Genomic DNA, 25,317 nt, shown 5'->3' on the forward strand with positions numbered 1-25,317 from the left:
TCTTCTTTTACATTCCCCTTTTTCAAAATCACTTTCTGTGAGTTCACTATACATTTCTCCATACACTTGACCACTTTCAATAACAGTATCTCCAATATTCTGATGATACAAATAGTAATCAGTCAAACAGTTACTGCCCTTAAAAAGTCAAGGTATGTAAATTAATCTAAACAATAGCGGCCCTCAAATTGAAGTCTCACTCATCTTGAGCAAGAAATTTTTTTCAATAATCACTGAAAAGAAAAGTGAAAGGAGATATCATAATGTCATTTCGATATTTAACTATTTTTCGTTCTGACACTCAATGTATTATAATATCAAAACTGATATTTTAAATTCATTCTTCTTTTAAGAATTGGCAATAGCGCAGCAGATGAAACCGCGCCAAAAAAAAATCAGGGAACTGCGATTCAGACCTACCTGTGGAAAGGCACTCAAGGTAAATAAAGCCAAGAAACAAATAGCTTTGTGCTACCGTATTGTCCTAACCGGCATTATGAGGTGATATTTACTTTAGATATATATATATATATATATATATATATATATATATATATATATATATCTATATCTATACGTCTATTCCTGTCATGGATAATGACAGGCATGTATGCACATATCATAAGGCGACATAATGGGGCCATAGTGTATCACAAAGGGGCAACTATAATGTATATATTAGGAATATCTCACACAAGCAAAAGGATTAGGTTATTTCTTAGTTGGAAAAACAACCAGGCAGCAGAGTCACTCAAATATGGCAACCTGCTCAAGAGAAGCAACTTTCAAAAAGATACGTGTTATATTGTCAAAATCTTGTATATAAAGATGAAATTTTTATCAAAAATAGTATTTTATTTTAATATATCTATTTTTATTTACAAAAGGCAGTATATATAGCAATTTCCTTTCATATCAGTCTTTAAACATCCCTCTTAGGATATTTCGGTGCCCCACTAGCGGTGACAGAAAAAAAACAAAGAAGGGAGATTAAAAAGGAAAAACATCACTGCTTCCCATGCAAAAAGTAATTTTCCTTTTTGTCCAAGATGGGGGACTGTAATTCTCCTATTTGGGTTTTTGGTTATGGATATAATCTGTAATAATAGTTGGCATTCTAAAATCAGTTTTAAATTGAGATTCTTATTCACTCGATTGCTTTTTCAAACACGTTTTTGATTTTTTGGTTACTATGGGCTAGAGTTCGTTCATTACTAGGGTGTGAATGGTGCCATAATCATGAAATCATCCAAGGATTTCCTGTCTGTGAAATTAGAGGGCCCCAAATGAGGATACCATCTATATCAAATCTAAGTCGCCAAAGCATTATTTAGAAAATACTCCTATATGATTACAAGTTATACTAAATTTAATTACATTAATTAAATAAAAGTTAAAATTTTAACTGTAGCAAATTTAGCTTCACAGAAAGCAACCACCCCTACTACTACTACTCCGTCCACTCCGTCTACTTTCCACTCCGTCCACTCATATCAGCACAACTCTTCCCGTGGCTAGTTCTTTCACGAAAATAATAACTACGAAATTTGTCGCAGTAATACTCAAACTGCGACTACGTATAAAAATACTATTCTAGTTAGGACTACTCCACTGAAAACTTTTCTTTAACTTTTCATCTGGGCACAACCACTCCAGCTTCTACAACTCTTCCGAGCATGCCTTCTTCTGCCATCAAAAATCCAACCCCATTAACTCAGAAACACCATCCGAAAAGCCAATATTTACTCTACTACGACGTTTCTGCTTATTCAGACTAAATCTTACTAATTATTACTCAATGCTCATCGACATTGTAAATAAAGCAGTAAACTTATATCAACGTTAGAAACTATGATATCGAGAACTATACAACCCATATTCCAATTCATTTTCTTTGGCTTGCCACATGGGTCCGATTACATACTGAAGGAAATACTAACTGAGAAGCCAATATTTACTCTACGATGACGTTTCTGCTGATTGAGACTAACTTTTATGATTAGTTTGTAAATATTCATCGACATTGACAATATGTCAATGAACTTATGTCAGTTTTAGAAGAGACTATGGCACTGGAAGGTGTGCAAATCATTTTCTTTTGCTTGCTACGCGAGTCCGATTACATATTGAAGGAAACATCATACGAAAAGCCAATATTTACTCTACAACGACGTTTCGGTTGCTTCAGATTAACTTTTACTTTTAATTCGTCAAAATTCGTCCATATTGTCAATACTTCAATAAACTTATATCATTGTTAGAGACTATGGCACAGAGAGCCAAACAAATCATTTTCGAATTCCTTTTCTTTGGCTTGCAACATGAGTCTAATTACATATTGAACGAAATATGTGATATATTGAAACACTGAAGGACATTGTCAATATGTCAATAAACTTGCGTTACTTTTAGAGACTATGATACTAACAAATCACTTTCCAACTCCTTTTTTTGGCTTGCTACAAGAGTCTGATAATATTTTGAAAAAATATTATCTGTGAATTCAACATTTACACTAATACGACGTTTCTGGTGACATGAAGCTAACTTAATAGTCATTTGTCAGAATTCGTCGATATTGTCAATATGTGTATAAACATTTGTTAATGTTAGAGACTATGGTATAGGAGGTATACAAATCATTTTCCAGTTCTTTTCTTTGGCTTACTACATGAGTTATATATAGAAGGAAATATTATCAAAGAAGTCAATATTTACTCTACTGCGACGTCAATCAATGCGACTGACTAATTAAGACTAGCGTTTACAATTAATTTGTCAATATTAGCCGATATTACACTCTCGATACAACCTACTCTACTACCTACTCGATTACAACCTACTCTACTATTTCATTACCACTAATTGGGACTATATTTTACTATTAATATGACTTTTTAAACAGCAACACTAATAACAACTCATTGCAGTACTAAGCCACTACTAAGCAGTATTGGCCCAAAACTTTTACGCACGCTCCTCCTCCATTTAAATCTATTCAATACCTCCCTCTTTATATCCTCCTAAGAATTCCCATTTCCCTTACATATTTTCGTACGACATCCTCCAACTCCAGTCTGGGATAGCCTGCTCTTCGGTTGGCCGACATGAAATGTACTTGACATGCTGTCATCCTTCATCTAGAGAATGTGTCCAGCCATCTTAACCTTTCTTTCATTATAGCCCTTGACACCAGGATTAACCCACATTTTTCGCATAGCTTACTCTATGAGAAACAGTCAGTCAGTCAGGTAGCCAAAATAATCCGTAGCCTATTTCTCCGGAAAATATCTAATAAATCTTCTTCCGTTCTTCAGAGTGTCCATGCTTCAGAACCATAATTGGCCACTGTGATGGCCAAACTGGCCACTATAGCTTCTAATATTTTGTTATTTGTAAACCGACTTATTTTCCAATTCTTCCAAACTTTTTTCAGCTGCGAAATAATATCCTGGGTCTTGGCTATTCTACCTTTAACATTATCACTGCATCCACTATCTTTGCTGATAAAATAATATAATATAATAATATAAATAATACTAAATAGGTTAGTGAAGCTATCTACTTGATTGATATTTTCATTAATAAACATCAGAACCTCCCAAACCTGCTGAGTTCTCAAAACCTCTAAAAATTCATTCATTTTGCTAACACTTCCATCTAGAATACTTAAATCATCGTTATAATCTAAATCCAGGAAAAATTTTCCTCTCCATTTGATTCCATATCCCATTGCCTTTCCTGTGCTCCTTGGGAAAAATTCTATACAATCATCCATATAAATAGAGATAGGACGCAACCCCGCTTAACTCTTGATTTAATATATAAAAAAGCGGCTACTAACTCATTTCCTACAATAGCTCCAGCAATGTTATTCTCGCATATAGCACTAATCACTTTAATGTATTTATCTGGTATAACATACAAGGATAGCATCTTCGCTAAAACCAAAGACAACATTGCTAAATCTATTTATTTTAAATAAAAATTACTACTCTTAATGTATACGTAAACTGTATTCATTAAAAAATGAACAGAAATTAAGTATATAATAAATACAATTTTTTTGCGAAAAGCTTAGAGCAAAGTTAAAATAATACCTCAAATTTAAAACAAGAAGAAACTAGAATGAATACATCAGGGAACGTCAGGCGTCACAGAAAAAAGTGAACAGAACATCCCTCTTCTCTTCTTTTATTATTTTAGTTTCTCTTCTTTTATTATTTGTTCCTATGTTGCCTATGTTACATTTTCAGTCTTTTCCTTTTCTTATGTTTCGGTTAAATGAAAATATTGCTTTTACGTATGTTAACAATGTTTACCGGTTTTTTAACCTTTTAACCGATTTTGCTTGACCTTTTTTTTCAGTCTGTTGTTTTTTTTTACCCCAAAATTCATAAATTTCAACATCATCCCTTTGGCCTTGTAATAGAAAATTTCTGACATAAGCATCTTATATATTATTTCAAAATACATTAAGTAATTTAATAACATAAAGTAAAATAAAAAAAGACAAAAATACTACTCAAATTTCCTGAATGTTTTTATATTGATTTATTTGTGACAATCTACTGCTTTGATTTCACCCCCTCCTCCCGTCAAGGGTGTACCTGAGTGACTTACGACCCTATATCTACTTGGTTTACCTCACAAGTGCATATATTCCAACTGCAATTTGAAAATTTTCTCCAATTTGGAAATTTATTTTCGCCCTTGGTCTTCTTGATCGGGACAAAGTTACGACTTGGTTTAGCAAGGTATCCAATTTCCCTTTTACTGTTGGTGGTTTCCAAAGATTTTCACTTTCTTCTTCTCCAGGCAAAACGACCAAATCCTAAATACACCAACAACAGTAAAAATGAGATCTGATTGTCTACATCAGATACACCTTAATACATCTTATACATCTTAATACATATTTTACATCAGATACATCTATACACGTCTTAATAAATTAGAAAAATGAGGATTCACAATTTAATAAAAAAGGGGAAAAATAACAAAAAGCAATATAAAGATATAATACATTAAGAGACTTAGTTTCCTTTCGATGAGTATTTGTCTTTGAGAATCAACAGTTATTTAATTTCGAATTCTTATGGGCTAAAAGCGTTACCAAGTTTAACTAGTTAGTTCTGGTTATTTATTTTAACTATTCAACGTGGCAACACTGACAAAAATGTGGTGATGCCCCAAAAAATTACAATTTTTTAAATAAATAAAATACTAATCTTAGAAGTTTTTCGGAGTTTTTCAAATATGAAGATGCCTAAGATGGATAAGCGGGGGGGGGCAAAAATGTTTATATTTTGATGTTCTAGATGCATGAAGAAAACAAAAATGTTAAAACAAAAATCTTATTTCAATTAATAGGTTGATATTTGACAAAACATACAACAGAGAAAATAAACTAGTGTCTAAGTTTTTTAATTCTTTTATTTTATTGGTATGGTGGTTTTTGTTGTTGTTGTTTAGTTTTTTCTTCTTGTTCTTCTGTTTATTTTAGTGCTATTATTGAAAGGTATGTGTCGTCTCCCACTCTCACAGGCCAAAGAGCCTTTGTGGAGATCTAAAGTTTGTAAAAAAAAATTCTCTGTTTCTTTCAAATAAATTGATGGATTGATTGAAATTTCTGGGAGAAATTTCTCAATTTCTAGAAGCCAATGAAGAGCTGAATAGAGAAGAGTTTATTCGAAAAATGAGTACAAACCTTCAAATTTCCTTAAATTTTTCCCTGAATCTAATAGTTGTTTAGGAATATAATCCCGGTTAAGAAAACAAATCTTATCCCAATTGGGACCCCACAGATAGTTAACGTTAATTGTGTTGCGAGAGCAACACTTTGGTTTTGTCCCGGTTTTTTTTTTGTTTTTTTTTTTTTTCCTATGCCGCCGATCTCAGCTTATTCCTGGAAACTGGTAAGGGTCTAACCTGTGCGGTTTTTACGGAAAGTGTGGACCTCAGGCCGGATTGATGAATATGACATTACATTTTGGAAAGTTCCGTAGAACTCTTGCCTGGGGCCAAAAAGGATGGTTTTTGCTTGTCCTCGAGCCAGAGCCTATGGTGTGCGAAGTGAAGTGGAGTTATATAGCCTATGTCAGAGAGGAGTATCTGAAGTTGTGCAGCCAAGCTTTCGTTTCATCAAACCATGTTTCTGCTTTCGAGTGGAAAGCTCCGTTCTAGCAGGCAAGCAGGCAGGCACCAGTTTCAAATTGAAGATGGACTAAAATCTATAAGTGTTAAATATATGCGGTAGTTCCCCGGCCCCACAGCCAATATATCTTCTTTGAGTGATAAATAGAAAAATTTACAGAAACAAAAAAGTGCGATTTTCCCACGGGTCCGAAAGTGCTGCCATCTATTGTTTCTAGCCATTTCTGTTCGTGATTTCAGCTGACTTTACCATTCTTTTTTTCTACTTGGGATTGCAATAGAGAAATGGTATCAAATATACCTCTTAAACTTTAAAAGTTCTCTCATTGCTAAAGAAATTAGAGCTTATCCTTTGCTCCTTTCTAAGTGGTGGTGTTAGAAAGTTGGCCTCCGGCAAAAAAGTCAACTTTTGAACTAAGACAGATAGAATTTTTTTTTCAATGACAATCGATAGACCTTGATGAGCTGATCAAAGTATATGTCATCCATTTTTTGTTACAAAAATTCCTTCATGACATACACCAGTTTGAAAGTTTCAAGGGGTTGACAACTTCAGTGGTAAGGTACACACTTGAACCAAAAATAGGCTGATACCAATTGTGAGATATGTAGGGGACTTCCAAGCAACAGTCGATTATTAGCTTATAATCATCTTTGGCAATGAGAGGTTTGCAATTTTTGCTGATTGGTGTACCTATTATCTGTTTCTGGTGTAATTGATGGTAAGAACAACTTGGTTCCGGATTGTAAGACATGTAGGGGAGTTGTAAGTAATAATCGGCTGTTAGGCTACAATGACTTCAGCGACAAGGGGTTTGGAACTTTTGCTAGTTGGTGTACCCATTATTTGTTTCCGGTGAACTTGGATGTATATCCCGGGAGAGGGACTTGTAAGTAAGAATCGGTTGCTAGAGGAGGCTCACGAGGGGCTACAAATTTGTGCAAGTTGGTACACATCTATGGAATCAGGGACCCATAAATTTCCTGTAATGACTCGCCATCCAATAATAAGCGATCCTGGATGGCGAGTCATTACAGGAAATTTATGGGTCCCTGATGGTATTTTGATCCTGAAAAGTTACAGATAGCTTTATAATACCAACTAGATTACATAAGATAATGTTCCAAGTTTCCATCCGTCACGATGTCTACGATTGAAAAGGATAAAGTTCAACCGGCTGCAAAGTGACATTTAGGGGCCTAGTAAGTAATAATCGGCTGTTAGGTTACAATCATTTTCAGAGATGAGGAGTTTGCAACTTTTGCTTGTTGGTGTACCCATTATTTGTTTCCGGTTGAACTTGATGTCTATCTCGGGAGAGGGACTTGTAAGTAAAAATCGGTTCACTTTAGGCTAGAAATTTGTCCAAATTGGTGCACATTGTATTCGATCCCTGTAAATCTGTCGGTAAGAAAGTTCATATCGATGGTCTATCAATCACTGTAACCTAGAATTAAGATGTTACGCAACGGGTACAAACGATAATACAAAACAATGAGGTAGTTTCGTAATAATTAATAGAATGTCATCTATGGTATTTTGATCCTGAAAAGCTCCGGATAGTTTTATAATTAATACCAACTAGATTATAAAAGATATTGTTCCTAGTTTTCATCCGTTACAATGTCTACGATTGAAAAAGATAATGTTCAACTGGCTGCAAAGTCAATTTAGTCCTTTCTTTCAATATTCTTTTGTTGTTGTTTTTTCAACGCTGGGGTGTGATCATGTGATTACTGATTGTGTTCTTCTTTGAATATGCCGTTTTGAAAGCTTTGATAGTTTTGACAACTTCAGCATTTAACCGATAGCGAAGAAACAAAACCAAAGTGTTGCTCTCGCAACACTTTAATCGGCAAAGCCGGACAAAGGTTGCCGCAACACTTCACGTTGCCCAGGCAACGTAGATCTAGTTCTTATTTTGTTACGTTAATATTTTTAAGTTAATTTTGACGGAGAAGAAGCTTTGTTAAATTCAACTAATTAGTTTTATTAATTAGTTGTATTGATTTACTATATTTTCTAAATTTTTTAAACTTTTTGTAACGCAGACAAAACTGTTCAGGATTATTTCATTTAATATTTTAGATGTAATTAGAAGTAGTTTGATATTATAGCCCTATTTAAGAAAACAAATATGAAACAGACCCTCCCCTCCAAAGGAAAACTAAAGACAGAAGATGAAAAAGAATTGGAGGAGGCGTTGTATTACTCAGTTTTTGGCTACAGTACATGCAGAAAGGCCTACCCTCTTGTCAGGGTGATTTTACCGGGCCAAACAGAAGAGTTTATTAGAAAAAATAAATACACAAATGAAGCGAAAGCTTGCTTAGATATAAGAACTTATTAGTGTCGAAAAAGAAAAAGAAGAAAGAAGAAACAAGGAAATTGTGGAGAAGAAAGAAAGGATTTGGAGGCATTCGGAGGCATTTTGAGATCCGGAGATCCAAATTTGAAAATCTTGCAATAAACAAATCTTGTTTCTTGGTTTCTGGTTGCAATTAAATAAAAAAAAAACACATTTTTTTTACTGACAGTAAGGAGCGACATCAAAACTTAAAACGAACAAAAATTACTCCGTATATGAAAGGGGCTTTTCCTCCTCAACGCCCCGCTCTTAACGCTAAAGTTTGCCTCTTTCTCTTAACTCTACTTTTTAAAACAGTAAAAACCTTTAGCCTAAAGAGCGGTATTCGAAGAGGGTGGCCGTGCGTAAAACAGTTTTCCTTGCTGCTCAGGATGGGTGACTGTAATTGTCATTTGTCGGGTTTTCAACCATGGTAACTCCAAATGTACTGCTTTCATTTCGATCCGACACCATATTCAAAGGATTTCAGGCTATTTCTCGAAATCACTATAAATAATTTTTGCAATAAACCTTTACTACTAGGATTAGCCAAAATGAAAGTTATCATTCATGCATGAGCTCCACGCATCAGTTCTTATTCACTTGAGATTTTTCAAAACATAATTTTAAGTTTTCGGTTACTATGGGATTGAGTCCGTTCTTTACTACGTTGCACCTTACGCTGCCGCCATAATTTCATCTTCTGTCTAAACACTAGGTCAAAGAACTCCCTAATCCTTATGACTAAACCTGTGCTCCAAAATTAGAATACCTATAAAATAACCACGCTCACTTTCCATCTAAAATGAAAAACGTAAGGAAATGGAAGATATAAGTGAGAAATACACCCAAAAACAAAATCAAAATCCAATGGAAATTACTGTTTGAATTTGAGACCACCCAGTCCAGTTTCTAAAACTGATGGTTAAGGCACCATTTTTTGGGGGATTCACAATAGTGAAATAGTTTAAAATAGTGAAATTGGTGTGTTCTTTTTAAAGTTACCTTAAGAATGGGTGAACTACTTTAGCCCCTCTGCAAGGCCTCAAAAGTAATGATGCCTCAACGAATATTACCGGGGCCCACCCCCTTCGAATCCCGACTCCAACACTTTTTTTGAACTTATCCATGAAGCAAGTGTTTGTTACGTAAGAGGCGATTACTTCTTCACTTAAGCAAACGTTTTCTTCAAGATTTCTTTGGTTACTAAGCTAAATGTTCAAAAACCTACGATGACCAGCGCAGAACCCAAAGGTTCCTCTAAAGTAAGGACATAGTCCAAATTATAAGAGCGCATTCATATAGGTTTTTTCTGCTTTACACACAGGGCCTTTGTTTTCGTTGTTGATAGTAAAAAAAAGGATTTGCTGTTATTTCCAAGAGCAAAAGGCGAGCTGTTACGTGAACCTATATTGATTTTTCATGAATAAAGACGATCCGTTATATTAGAGTTTGTTTAGCGCAGTATTATATTGCAGTAATATGTTATGTGGTGTTATAGTACATATGATTATTATTGTATGGTACACCTGTATGTCACGTAATACAATAGTATTCCTGTTTTTTTACGTAATAGGGAATGTTTGCCTATGTCGAGAATGACTTAATCTTGCGTGACTACTTAGTCTTTTTGAGAATGAAGTAATTTCACGAGAGTTGTTAGAGCTCAGGGATTCATGGGGAACCCCCGTTTGGGAGTTACGTAAAATCAGCGCACACATGACCGTTACCTGATGACGGTGCACACGTGGAATTATAAGTAATACTTAAAGGGATTTTCTTTTCCTTCAAGAATTAACTTTCTTTAAGACGTTTTTTCTTCAAGATTCCTTTTCTCTTTCAATGTGTTTTTTTTTTGGGAAATCTTCTTCAAGATTGTCCCTCAGGGAACCAAGATCCAAAGATTTTTATCCACTTTAGGAACTAAATGTAAGACCAGAGATTTACCCCAATGGAACAGTGCCTTGGATATCTGGACCAACAAGCAGTTAATGTTATTATGTCCCGAGAAATAGATTTTACGTGACAAGCTGTTTTCCACTCAAAGCATTCTCTGTACAGTTTCTAGATCGATCTAGAAACTTCAGGTGTAGACCTGTGGATTATAATCCATAGGTTTTTGTCGGCTTTAAGAGTCAAATGTCCACATTTCACATAACAACCAAGGAAATATTGATAAAAACATTTGCATAGGTTAACAAACAATCCCCTATAACGCAACAAACACCTGCATCTTGACAAAGTTTTAAAAAAGTGTCGGGATTCAAAGGGGGTGGATCCGGTAATATTCGTTGAGGCACCACTACTCTCAAATGGGCTCAGTGCGAAAGTTTTCTATTTTTCATGGTTATTTTTTTGTCTATTAGATTTATGAATAAAACATTTTGTAATTCAGGCTTTTCGCAGTTTGTTCCTCAACTGGAAATTTGATAATCTGATCCATGGATGTAAATCCCTATGCCTGGGCAGTGACGACTATAGTGGTATAAACCCAAACCAATATAAATTCTATATGAGAGAGCTTATTTTTGAGTTACGTAACCACCATCCTAGGGTTTATCTTAATAAGAAATATTTAGCCCTATTTTTTCAGATTAAAAAAAAATAAGAAAAAATTACTCAGAAACTTTATATAAAAATAACTGAACTGAAATTTTAATTGTTTCTACGAAATTCTGATGTGTAATATTCAACGCCGTTAAGCTGGCAGTCAAAGTTCAGGCAACAGGTCCTAGACCGCTACCAGGATTCAGTTCTGGTCAAGGCCGTATCAAGGAGAGGGAAGGTACAGGGTTTAGCCCCTCTCCCGAAATTTTTGTCCGGCACGTAAAAACTGAACAAAATACATATAAACAAATTTTTATGTGTTTTTGGATTTTTTTTTTTGTAAACCCAAGCCAAAATCCTGGATGTACCCTGGTTCTAGACTCTTATTCCTGAATTTATAGAAAAAGTTTCCTTCAGCTCTAATTATTTGAAAATTAGATGTGACATAAAAAGTTTCTGGTCAAGCCCGCAGCAAGGATGTTCGTTGGCACGGGGGAGGGGGGAGTTTACAAAAAACTTTTCAAAAATGCTTATGGACATTTTTTACATTTTTACTGGTCAGATAAGATTTTAAGGGGGGTCAAATCCCCCAGCCCCCCCTCCAACTACAAACGGTCTTGTTACTGTTATGCAAATCGAACTTGAGTTGCATTAATAGTTTCTACTTTTTCATCGAACTGATCTAAAGTGGCAAAAATACCACGCAAAACAAGGCTAACCCTAGAACAAATAGACCGAGAAAATGTTTATTTTGTTTTCAAAAACCCATTTAAATTGCAATTTTTTTTTCAGAATTTTAAAACTATTCTCGACTATTTAACCAAATTTCTTTAAAAATCAGCTTCAAACAGCATTGTCATTACTGTCCTAAAGCTAAAGAATACGGCATTGGACTTTACAGTCCCTAGCAGCAATGCTAATCTCCACTTCTTGGCTCTCCAGCCAGGAAATGCAATGAGGGATTTGAGGCCAACCATCCTGTGCTTTCACACACCATTCCCGTTTACTTTCACCAGATTTCTCCTGGTACCCAATTACAGCTGGGTTGACTCTGGCTGAGCTTACAGTGTCACACCACGGACCCCCGTCCCAAGCCAAATAATTGGGTACGCCAGGATTCGAACCCTCGCCCTCTCGGACAAAGGATCCTAAATCCAGCGCACTAATCCAATCCACTGTCCTAAGGCTTCTCCAATTAATCAATAACATCTCAGCGTTACATTTCACAGCATATTCCCAGCAAAATAGAAGTTTTTTGTAGAAGTCACGACCTTCACCAATTTAGCCGTAAGTCGAGCATGAACTGAAGACTTAAACCCCGTTTGAATTACATTTTTAATAATTTCCCCGACGAAGGAAGAATATCCCCTAATATAGATTTTATTATTCCCCATGTTCTTTAGAATATCCCTCCCTTACATCCCCAGCAAAGATGCTGACTGACCTTTTCTCATTCAGTAGTGACATACAAGACTGATGCTCTGAGAGCAGCGAAAAGAGCTTGTTTGCGAGCACCGGAAGCAGAACCGTGGGTGAAGTGCTATGGTTGAAGTACCATCTGGAAATTATGGGAATTTTGGGTCTAATCCTGCATCTCACAAGGCTTTCTCTTCAAGGAGAAAATCCAAAATATTATGCATCTGGAATCAAGCCTTCTTCATTAAAAATTGAAAGCGTATGTAGCCTGGCAGGATTTGTAGAACTTGATACATTTAATTTCGATACAAAACCTATGTCAATCTGCATATGACTTTTGACATATACTTAAAATTCTCGTCAAGTGATTCCGTTAAGAATTATCTCAAGAACATATTTCTTAAGACAATAGCGGCTCAAATACTTGTGGTACGGTGTCATACAATATTGTGAAGTACATACTTGGTGATTCCTGATTGCTCAGTGATTCCTTAGGAATTCTCACACGAACATGATTCTAAGGCTGCTAGTGGCTCACGTACTTGTACTATGGTATCATGTGCTACGTTTACTGGAGTATCGGAAATCCAAGGCTTAACAAACACTTCGCATAGTAACTTAGATTTGCTTATTAAGTTTATTTTTTTAATATTCGTTGCAGCGTCAGATGCAACCTAGTAAAAAAACAAACTCTAACCCATAGTAACCGAAGATTTAAAAACACATCTTGGAAAAAAAAACTGTCAAGTGGTAAATATTCGCCATTTGTAGCTGCTTCAGGATTGGTAACTGTTATTTCGGCAAACCTTAATGATTAAAGTCTATTGTATAAAAAAAAACATTTAAGAGAATTTCAACAAATACTCCAAAATACCCAAAATAGCTGCACAATTGGAATCAAGGTAGCTGAACTCCATATAGGAATATGAACTCCATGAACTCCATATAGGAATGAAATGAACTCCATATAGGAGAAAAACAGTCCCCCATTTTGAGCAACAAGGCAAATAACTTTTTCCCATGGGAGGCAGTGATGCGTCTCCGTTAAAAATACAATACTGAACAAAATACAATTTTTTATAAAACTATATCTTCATATACAAGATGATATATACGACAATGTCTGAAAATAGTATTTAAGTGTGACTTTCAGACACATAAAAAAGTTTCTTTTTCTTATACCTTTCTTATTTTAAATTCAAAACATAATCTACCTTCTGGATAGGCCACCGAAAGACAGTTTCCGGGAAAAATCAACATTTTGGACTTAAATTTGCAAATTACTAAGCTTTAAAATGTTCGAAAAAAAAAGTCCTTGAAAAACAACTTAAGAGCGCATAGAAACAGAGATTTTACATGCATCAAATATTGAGACTTGGGATATTTTTAGGATAATGAATCAGGTGAAGATTAACTTTCTGGACTTTCTTTTTTTAATGTTCTTTCTACTGGCTTAATTTTCGTTTACAGAGAAATGCAGGTGAACCAAAAGAGGAAAAAGAATCAAATTCACAAAAAACAAACACAAACCTTATAAAATGGAAGAAAATCGAACTGTTGGGACAGTCCAACAACTTCAATACGAGTTCCTGCATCCATAAGGTCACTTGCCCGTAGCTCAGCCTGCTTCCTCTCCTCCCGAGTCATTTGTGGCTCGCTATCTGCAGTGAAGAGCAACACAGTCGAGTTAACGTTCTTACCACTAAAACCGAATTTTTAATAAATCAAATATTATATATATAATATAAAAGTGCCAATGTCCTAATGTAACAAAAAGCAAAAAAAAAAGACAATACAAGCAATCCGATGTCGATTTATAGAATTATTTTACAGATATATACCGTAGCTACAATGAATTTGCTTTAAACCGCAAAAAAACATTAATTTTTTTTCTCCCTCATCCCATTTAGGTCTTGTCTGTAACTTAAAACGAAGATTTTCTTCTTTTTTTTATTATGTAGTTCATAGAGTAGCATCACATTTTCGTCAGTGTTGCCCGTCGAACGTGAGAATAAATATGGGATGCTAATTAGTAAAAATTGGCAAAACTTTCCTTCCACAATAATTCAATCATTGATAATTATGTAGATTTGCAAAGACCTTGCAAATTATACACCTTGAAAAGAGAGTGACACCTACTTAAGCAGTTTGGTGCCACATGATCTTAGAATGTTTTTTTGCTGGTTTTTCCACCCACGTTTCTTTTTTTTAAGATTGCCATCGCCTATTAGCAAAAAGTGTATAACTGCATTTTGAGGTCTTTTTATTTGGAAATTATAGGTCAAATTTGGCTTTTTTTTTTTAAATATGCTTGTACAAGTTTCCACTTGAACAATTTAAACAGTCACAAGTAATTTCTTATGTTCCTGATACTTCGAACATTAAAAGAGCATTAATTTTTGACATTTATAATGTCTTAAAGAAAGTCAAAATAGAAAATTGAAAGTTCAAAAGCTGAATCTATTTCCCTTATCTGTGTTCTAGCTTTACAGTAGAACACGCCAAAACTCAATTCGCAGTTTTTTATATGATATCTGGCAACAGCATCTTTAAATGATATCTGACAACAGCGACATACACAATGTAGTGAGATGGCAAAATAAAAAAAAGAAAAAACTTGCAAAACACCATACACACCAATACAGCTTTCAATTCCTCCTACTATTTTCTCTTAATACCTAGCAATAATTTCTTTCTAACTAGGATTGGACGTTACCATCTTATAACAATCTTTTCGGTAAATTTAGTCATAATGTAAGAGAACATTTGGAGGAATAAATATTTTTGTCAGACAGAGTAACTCTGCCCTGTTTACTTCTCTTATGGTCGTTAGTAAAAGATTATTTCACATTAGCACCCCCCCCCCCTAAAAGATAGAATGGCCAATTTTATAATGAAAGAAGGGTAAAAGGAAGAAGGATAAATCCACATAAACACCATCTAAGAGACAGAATGGCCAATTTTATAATGGAGAAGGATAAAAGAAAGAAGGATAAACTCACATGAACACCACCTAAGAGACAGAATGGTCAATTTTATAATAGGAGAAGGATAAAAGAAAGAAGGATAAATCCACATAAACACCACCTAAGAGACAGAATGGCCAATTTTATAAGTGGAGAAAGATAAAAAGAAGAAGGATAAATTCACATAAACACCACCTAAGAGACAAAATGGCCAACTTTATTATGGGAAAAAGAAGAAGGATAAATCTACATAAACACCATCCAAGATACAGAATGGCCAATTTTATAATCGAAGAAGGATAAAAGGAAGAAGGATCCACATAAATACCACATAAGAGACAGAATGGCCAATTCTATAATGGGAGAAGGATAAAATGAAGAAGAATAAATCCACATAAACACCACCTATGAGACAGAATGGCCAATTTTATAACGGGAGAAAGATAAACGGTGTCATTTGGTTAACCAGTCATTCAAGCTCGGAATATTCCATCAGCGTCTCAAGTTGGCATGAGTGATATCACTATTTAAAGGAGATGATCGAGAGGACCCGGGAAACTATAGGCCTATACCTCTTCTGGCTGTTTTTTCTAAAATATTTGAAAAGGCTATGCTAAAGCGTCTGCTGAGTTTCCTGGACGCGAAGAAGTTTTTTCATCGGCACCAGTTTGTTTTTCTGGAGAAGTGCTCAACAGAACACACATGTAATATGCTTCTTCATTTTGTGCGATAGTTTTTAGACTTCGGCCTTATACCTGCGGCAATACTCCTTGATGTAAAGAAAGCAATTGACAGCCTTACACACGAGATCCTTATTGGTAAGTTGTCGCATCAAGGTGTTCGTGGAGAAGCTCTGTCCTGGTTTTCTCCATTCCCAACTGGCCGATCCATTGCAGTTGAAGCTTCTGATGAGCATTTTCTAGTTGAATATGGAGTGCCACAAGGCTCAGTTCTTGGGCCGTCCCTTTTCCTTATTTATGTCAACGGCCTCTATCGACTATTTAGCAACCCACGATCTAATTTCTGTTGTCAACTGAGCCAGAAAGGAGATGCTGTGGTTGGAGCCTTGGATAAGCCTGGTCAACATGAAGAACTCTTTGCATTCGCCGACGAAAGCACCCCGGGGGCTGCAGCACAGAAAACATATATCATTGGTTTGATGCAAATTTTTTAGCTTTGAATGCAAAAAAATCGTTTCTTCCTATATTCTCCTGCATAGGCAAAATCTGCCCTACACTGACAGAGCTTCAAACATCTAAGGGATCCATATCCCACCCAGCTGACCCGTTTGTTCGATTCCTTGGGGTATTTCTCGATGAAAACCTATCTTTCAAGCGGCATATTGAATCGATGAGATTAAAAGTTTCTCGAGGCCTTGGAATTACTCGGAAGCTGAAGCGAGTCTTTCCTTTCTCTATCCTTCGTCTATTATGCTTCTCTCTTATTTACCCTTATTTATGTTATTACTCGTCAGTGTGGATGTCAACATTTTCATCTTTACTTACACCTTTACATAGTCCCCAACTGAAATCAGTAAAAGTCCTGCAGTCTACCACCCATATTTCTGTTGAACTTCTGAAGATTAAAGATATTCATACATTACACCTCTCTTTCATGGCCTTTCAATATTTCCGTGGAGACCTTCCATCAAGTTTTTCCAGGCTTCTTGAGATTGTTAGAAATGTCAGTCCGTATGAAACTAGGAACCAGGATGATGTGCTAGTGCCATCCACCCCTGCATTGCGCTCGGACTTTGGTCTGATAGTTGCCTAGAATTCCATTCCTGTTGGGATTCGACGGTCCTGTACCATGGGCTCCTTCAAGAAACAGTTGAAGAATTTTTTTTATTAAAAAAAAATTAAATTATAATATTGATCAGTTATTTTTATTGTTTAATAATTTAGATTTAATTTATTTGATTCATTAGTTAGATTTAATTTAATTATTTAGATTTAGGTGGTGTGAGTGTTAGATCTTCGATGTATATTTTTTTTTTTTTTTTTTTTTTTTTTTTTAAGTAGGTGGAGTGGAGACCAGTTATACTTGGGTGAGGATTGGTGAGTAGAATCTAAATATATTTTAAGTGTGAATGTATTTAATAGTTATTTATATTTCGTTTTGTTGTTTTTTTTTTCCAAAATAACGGGCCATTGAGCCCTTTGAGATATTTTTGTTTATAAATGGATGTATATTGATAATAAAAGGAACTCGAACTTGAATTTGAAGAAGGATGAATCCACATAAACACCAGTAAGAGACAGAATGGCCAATTTTATAATGGGAGAAGGATAAAAGGAAGAAGTATAAATTCACATAAACACCACCTAAATACAGAATGGCAAATTTGATAAAATATCCGAATTTGATAGTACGTTAAAGTTCATTAAATAAACATTCACGGTCAATGGTCTCAATTATCCAACCCTCTCAGATTACAGTTCTAGCAAACCCATTGAAAATCAAGCTACTATCGTCATTTCGAAAATCCCGATTAATTTGGATAAGCCAATTAATCGTATGGGTACAATTACCAAAATCCGCGGTCATGAAGCTATTCATAGTGTCAAAGCCTCGGGCGATAAACTTTTCGTTCGGATTGATACTACTGCAGCAAAAGATTTTTTGTGACGCTACTTCTTGCTAGCTGTGACGCCAGACTTTAAGTCTGTTTGATGTTCTTGATGGTAGAGGTTGATCAGGTAGAATGTCACGGTGCTCAGATTTAGAAAGCAAGAACTTTCCAAAACTCATTATTAGAGTTTCGTACCGGTTTTTGGAGTGAAGGCAGTCCTAGCACTTCCAGAGCGTAGGAAATCTCACGAATCTTCCATAGGAAATCTTTCGTAGGGGATCTCACGGCCAGACTTAAAGAATACAAATGGTTTGGAATTGTGAAAGGCGTATATAAAGCTTGGGCAGCGGAACTGTTAATTGGTTGCGATGATGTTGTTGATGCAAATAGGATTGACAACTCAACCTCAGTAAAAGTTTCTTTCCAAGACACTATTGCGCTCTCTAATGCTCTCCGGTTCGGTTAAAAAATGGGATATGAAATATTCCGAGTTTTAAATATATATGGCCTCCTCGTTGCTACCCCAAACGTCAATCCCGCATCACCTAGCAGAAAAATGCAACCAAGCTATAAAATGTCCTAGATATGCTGGTAAAAAAAAAAAGGTAAAAGATACGGCATTAGACTTTACAGTCCGTACCGGCGGTGCTGATCTCCGTTTCTTGGCCCTTCAGCCAGGAAGTGCAATGGGGGGTTGGGGGCCAGCCATCCTGTGCTTTCGCACACCCTTCCTGTTTACCTTCCCCAGATTTCTCCAGGTACCCATTTAGAGCTGGGTCGACTCTGGCTAAGCTTACAGAGTCACGCCACTGACCCCCGTCCCAAACTGAAGAATTGGGTACACCGGGATTCGAACCCGCGTCCTCTCAGACAAGGGATCCCGAATCCAGTGAGTAGATATGCTGGTTCCCACGCGTCTACAAAAAAACACTCCCTGCCAAGGCATCCCGAAGTGTGCTAACTGCGGGGATGCTCGTTTTGCTTTCTGTCTTAAGTGTCGTGTCATTCCGGATGTTCTCAAAAAGAGCCAAAAGGTAAAGAAATGGTTGCCAATATCAACTTAACTGAATTCAACATTAATGGCAGAAAGGACAAAGATCATTCAATTAGCCAAAAATTAAACGATCTCGATGTCTTGCTTCTCCAAGAGCATCTTCTACCACAAGTCAGAATCAATTCGCTCCGTAGATGTGACGATCACATTGTTTATACAACAAACGCTCGTAAAACCAGAGGGATACCCTCGGGTGGACTTGCTTGCCTAGTTAAACGATCCTTGCCCCTCACTCCTGTATTTTACCACTCGGCTGATAATTTTTTGGTTATTAGAATTAGTAATGTTGTATTGGTGAATATTTACCTTCCTCATAATCAGAATTCACTGTCTTCTCTGACGAAATTTGCTACTATGTGCTCCTCCATCCACAGTCTCATAAAAAATATTGAAAGTCATGGATACGATTGGGTTCTAATGGGCGACTTCGACTGTGATTTATGCAATATGTGAAGCCACGCTGAACTTATTTTAGAGCCTTTACCAGCTGGTTTCCGTATTGTCCCAAAAGATGCCAGACACAGGTACATTAATAACAGCGGAACTCTGCAGAATATTGACTATTGTGCATGCTCTGCTACAGTGACTTTTTCGGATGTACATGTGGACGAGGATGAGCGTGATTACGACTTTCTCCCAAAAGCCTTAAGCGTCTCCATTTCTTTTCACACTATTCTATTCTAGTATTCTAGTACACTATTCTATTCTAGCACTATTGAAGGATTTTCACTGTCATTAACTATGCTGTGCACTCTCGTTTCTCGGAAATTCTTAGTGATTTAGTTCTCTTGAAGATGAAGCAGAAGCATATAATCCCAGTCTCCTGTGAACAAGTGCTTAAAAATGTTAAACAACTTAAATCGAAATCTGCTGATTATGATGGTATTTGCTGTCTCCCACCTTCGAATGGAGTCGCAAGATTTAGTGTTCCACCTGTAGCTGCTTTTCCAAATGTGTTTGGCATCCTCTCTGGTGCCTGACTCCTTTCTAAGCGGTGCAGTAGCCTCTATGTTAAAGCGTGGAAAGGATCCTTTAAGTTGTGATTCCTTTAGACCCGTAACTGTGGCCTGCAATGTTAACACATTTTTCGAGTATGTTTTGTTACTTTTGTTACCTGTGACAGAAATTATGAATAACAGTCAAATTCAGTTTGGATTTAGGCACCATATTGGTTACCAGCATACCCACCGTGTTTTAACTTATATCCTTTTAAAGGCTCAAGCCAATGGCTCTGAGGTCCATTTTTTGCCCTGGACCAGTCTAAAGCTTTTGACAGTGTTTCTCATGCTCAAGTTATATTTTCCCTTGTCAGTTCTGGAGTCAGCGTTTCTGTCGTTCGGGTTCTTCAGTTTTGGTAAAGTAATCCCCATGTTCGGTTAAAGTTTGACTCTAATTTTTATGAGAATATTCCGATCCGTTCGGGACTGCGTCAAGGTTGTGTTCTTTCATCGTATCTTTTCAGTTTTTGCATCACAGTATGCTATCCAAAACTATCTCCTCTCTTTTTAGTAATTTTGTAGATGTCTGTTACATTGCATATGCGGATGATATACTTATTTTAAGCCATTTTAGATCTAGCCTTTCAAATTCCGTGTCATCTATTTCAAAACATTTCCAAAGTGTTGGTCGTGTCATTGAGATAGGGTCAGTCAGCCGGGTGCCCAAAACAACCTGTAAGCAGTTTCTCTGGAAAACATCTGGGCAAATCCTCTCCTGTTATTCGAAATACCCTACGCTTCAGTCCACTCCTTAGACCAACAAGGCCCCCAGCTATTACTACATTCGGCATAATTTCTGCACTTACACTATTTAGGAGGATAATAAAAAAATACTTACGCAGAATCTAACAATTTACTGCATAGCCAAAATCCTTCTGCAAGCTTTGACGAAGAATTGGATGAATCTTTACTGGATACCTTTATACCTTTCGGTAGAGAATCTGCGGTAAAAAAAAGAAGATGTAAATATAAATTTATAGTATCTTTATAAACGACCAATAATTATATACGTGTGCATGTGTTTTTTCTTGAATACGGCTTTTTTTTTTTTTTTATAGCAAACATTGGCATCCTGGGATACTCTGATCTAAAAAATAGATAGGTCAGAACTTTGAGAAAATTCGTTAAGAGCCTTACTTTTTGAAAAAATATTTATGTGAGTGACATCATTTTTATAGACATCAGTATTGCAAAGACGTTGCCACGCATTATATGAAAAAACTGAAGGTTTTCATGCATGACGAAGTTTACATTATATTAATTAAAGAGCAATAAACTGGTAATTGCAAAAATATGTGTATATATTTTAACAAGGGACTACAACAATTCAAAAACCTTAAAAAGAAAACCAAACGTTTGAAGCTTAGTAGACAATCGGTGTTAGAAATCGTACTTGATTCGATAATCAAATATCTTTGGAAATTCGAAGTATGAAGATATAACTCATTTAAAGGTAGCGCCAAAATACGACAAAAAAAGAAAAAAAACGAAAACGGAAGAAAAAGAAATTTTTGTCCCACCACCTGAACAATTAACAAATCCATAACCTGGAACATCATGTAAGACTAGACCAATAAGGGCAGCTAAAGAAAAGGGCATTGGCATCGAATTCGCAATGGGTGAAAATCAACAACCTGGACTACCAAATGAGACAAGACCCAATAAACAATAATTTACAAGTTCTATAAATGACAATTCGTTGGAAGAAAAAGAAGTTTTTGTCCCAAACCTGAACAATTAACAGATCCATAACCTGGAACATCATGTAAGACTAGACTAATAAGGGCAGCTAAAGGAAAGGGCATTGGCATTGAATTCACAATGGGTGAAAAATTAACAACCTGGACCATCAAATGAGACAAGACACAAAAAGAAAATTTAAAAGTTTTATATATGATATTTATATATGATCTTTATAGATAAAGACGAAAAAAAGAAAAAAATGAAAACAGAAGAAAGAGAAATTTTTGTCCCACCACCTGAACAATTAACAAATCCATAACCTGGAACATCATGTAAGTCTAGACTAATAAGGGAAGCTAAAGGAAAGGGCATTGGCATTGAATTCACAATGGGTGAAAAATTAATAACCTAGACCATCAAATGAGACAAGACACAAAAAGAAAATTTACAAGTTTTATATATGATATTTCGTTGGAAGAAAAAGAAACAAAGGTTTGGCAATATATTTTTAATAATAACAAAACACAAGCCAAGGCAAATGTTATAGGACCAATAAAAAAAACGTAACTATACAAAGGCCCTACTTCTAATTCAAGGCCGATTTGGATGTCATGGACATATATACATATATATATATATATATACATATATATATATATACATATATATATATATATATATATACATATATACATATATACATATATATATATATATATATATATATATATATATATATATATATATATATATATATATATATATATACTAGCTGTTGGGGAGGCGCTTCGCGCCACCCCAACACCTATTTGGTGGGGGCGCTTCGCGCCCCCCAAGACCCCCCCGCGCGTAAGTCGTTACGCGCCATTGTAATTGTGTCCCTGTGTCCCACCTGTGAATATAGAAAGATTATATATATATATATATATATATATATATATATATATATATATATATATATATATATATATATATATATATATATATATATATATGTTTTTAACTACGTAAAACTTGCGAATATACAACATTCTTCGATGTCCCATTGTCTGTGCATATAAATAGATTGTCAGGTTTACCGACTCTGAACATGCAACATGAAAATTGTCCATGGGAAAAACAATCCGTATTCATATCTATACCTGATTATTCTAATGATTGCCCTTGAGCTTTGTTGATGGTGATTGCTAATCGAGCATTCCCTGTGCCCCCGGCATCCCCCTTGTAGTTGTGTCCCTGTGTCCCGGTCGTCATTTATATTCCCAGTATCCCGGTTGTCATTTGTGTCCCAGTGTCCGAGTCTGTAATTTCTCTTTGAGCGTCACGGTCGTCATTTATATTCCCCGTGTCCTGGTGTCCCGGTCGTCATTTGTGTCCCGGTCTGTAATTTATCTTCGAGTGTCCCGGTCGTCATTTATATCTCCCGGTCGTTATTTGTGTCCCAGTGTCCCAGTCTGTAATTTCTCTTTGAGTGTCCCGGTTGTCATTTATATTCCCCGTGTCCCGGTTTTTAGTTTTCTTTTTCTCCTTTATTTTTCAGTTTTTTTCCTTTTTTTAGTTTTTTTTTCTTTTTCAGTTTTAGTTTTTTTTTTATTTTTTTTATTTTTTAGTTTTTAGTTTTTTACCTTTTTTTATTTTTTATTTTTTTTTATTTTTTTTTATTTTTTTTTTATTTTTTTATTTTTTTAATTTTTTAGTTTTTTAGTATTTTCTTTTAAGTTTTTTGTAGTTTTTACCTTTTTTTTAGTTTTTTTCTTCTTTTGTATTAATGCTAAAGCCAAGGTTCGAACCTGGAACCTCTCGGACCTGGAACCTGGAATATAACGCTTTACCAACTCAGCTACTTCGGCAGGAATACATTCGTTTTTGAATTGGTATATGATGAAATAATTCAGACGTCATATAATGACGTAACTCGACAGACAGACAGACAGACAACTTATTTTATATCCAGTTAAAGATAGAAATGGGGTCACAATTAGTGATAAGGAAAAAGTTAAAGAAAGATGGGTGGAACATTTTGAAAATGTGCTAAACCGAGATACAGTTGCAGGAAAAGATATAGATGAAAATGAAAAAGTTTGTGATACCTTGGATGTGAAGGAAGATTTGTTTAGTGAGGAAGAATTAGCGACAGTACTAGAAGGATTAAAAAATAATAAGGCCCCAGGTGCTGATAGTATGATTAATGAGTTCCTTAAATATGGTGGCTCTGAGGTTAGGAATAAGCTACTGAAGATTATGAACATGATTTTTGAAAAAGGGGAAGTACCCAATGATTTTAGGAAAACCTTAATTAAACCACTGTATAAGAAAGGTGACAAGAGTGAATGTCGGAATTATCGAGGCATTAGTCTGGTCTCTGTAGGTAGCAAATTACTGAGTAATATGATACTTTTTAGACTGAGACATGCGGTAGACAAAGTTTTAAGGGAAGAACAATGCGGTTTTAGAAAAGGTAGAGGATGTGTCGACCATGTTTTCACTCTTAGGTTAATAATTGAGAAGTCCCTTCGTTGTCAAACACCTTTGGTCCTTAGTTTTATCGATTATGAGCAAGCTTTCGATTCTGTTGATAGAACAGCGTTAACAAAGGTCTTATCGTTATATGGTATACCAGAAAAATACATTAAAGTGATTTGCGCTATGTACGAGAATAATACTGCTGCGGTTAAGGTAGGAAATGAGGTTAGCAACTGGTTTTGTATTAAATCAGGAGTTAAGCAGGGTTGTGTTCTATCCCCCTTTATATGGATCATTTTGATGGACTTCGTCTTAAGGAGCACAGGAAAGGCAATTGGAGACCATGGAATCAAATGGGGAGGAAGAACGCTCCTGGACTTAGATTATGCTGATGATTTAAGCATATTAGATGAAAGTGTGAGCAAAATGAATGAATTTTTAGAGGTTTTACGAGTTCAGGGTGCTAAAATAGGCTTGAAAATTAATGTTAAGAAGACTAAGTCACTAAGGTTAGGAATAAGTGAAGATGAACAGGTGACCTTAGGTAACGAAAAGATTGATCAGGTTGGGAGCTTCAGTTACCTTGGTAGTATTATTAGTAAAGATGGTGGGAGCAGTGAAGATGTGAAAAGTAGAATAGCTAAAGCTCAGGGTGTTTTTTCACAGTTAAAAAAAGTTTGGAAGAATAGAAAGATAAGCCTACAAACCAAGATCAGAATATTGGAAGCTACAGTGATGACAGTGGTCAAATATGGCTCTGAAGCATGGACACTCCGAAAAGCAGATGAAAATTTACTAGATGTTTTCCAGAGAAATTGCCTACGGATTGTTCTGGGTACCCGGCTGACTGACCGTATTTCAAACAGTAGGTTGTACGAAAAGTGTGGTTCAATCCCGCTTTCTGGGGCTATAATGAAAGAAAGGTTGAGATGGCTAGGCCACGTTCTACGGATGAAGGATGACAGATTACCGAAGATTGTCCTTTTTGGCCAACCGTCTGGGGCTACACGGAAAGCAGGTCGTCCTTGTCTGGGTTGGGAGGATGTCATAAATAAGGATTTAAAGGAAATGGGAACTTCCTGGGAGGGTGTAAAGAGGGAGGCTTTAAATAGAT

At 35.7% G+C, this 25,317-nt stretch overlaps 1 protein-coding gene across 1 annotated transcript in view; it reads right to left on the reverse strand.

The window, feature by feature from the left end:
• LOC136026581 (X-ray repair cross-complementing protein 5-like) overlaps window positions 1-25,317 on the reverse strand; it is a 98,211-nt gene that overhangs the window by 40,496 nt on the left and 32,398 nt on the right. Inside the window, exons 4-6 of the mRNA XM_065703289.1 lie at window positions 20,896-20,998; window positions 13,998-14,169; window positions 4,647-4,834 (exon numbers count right to left, since the gene is read on the reverse strand). Coding sequence (XP_065559361.1) covers window positions 4,647-4,834; window positions 13,998-14,169; window positions 20,896-20,998 — 463 coding nt within the window. The remainder of the gene's footprint in view (window positions 1-4,646; window positions 4,835-13,997; window positions 14,170-20,895; window positions 20,999-25,317) is intronic.

This window comes from Artemia franciscana, chromosome 4 (genome assembly GCF_032884065.1).
Source record: "Artemia franciscana chromosome 4, ASM3288406v1, whole genome shotgun sequence".
Taxonomy (NCBI): domain Eukaryota; kingdom Metazoa; phylum Arthropoda; class Branchiopoda; order Anostraca; family Artemiidae; genus Artemia; species Artemia franciscana.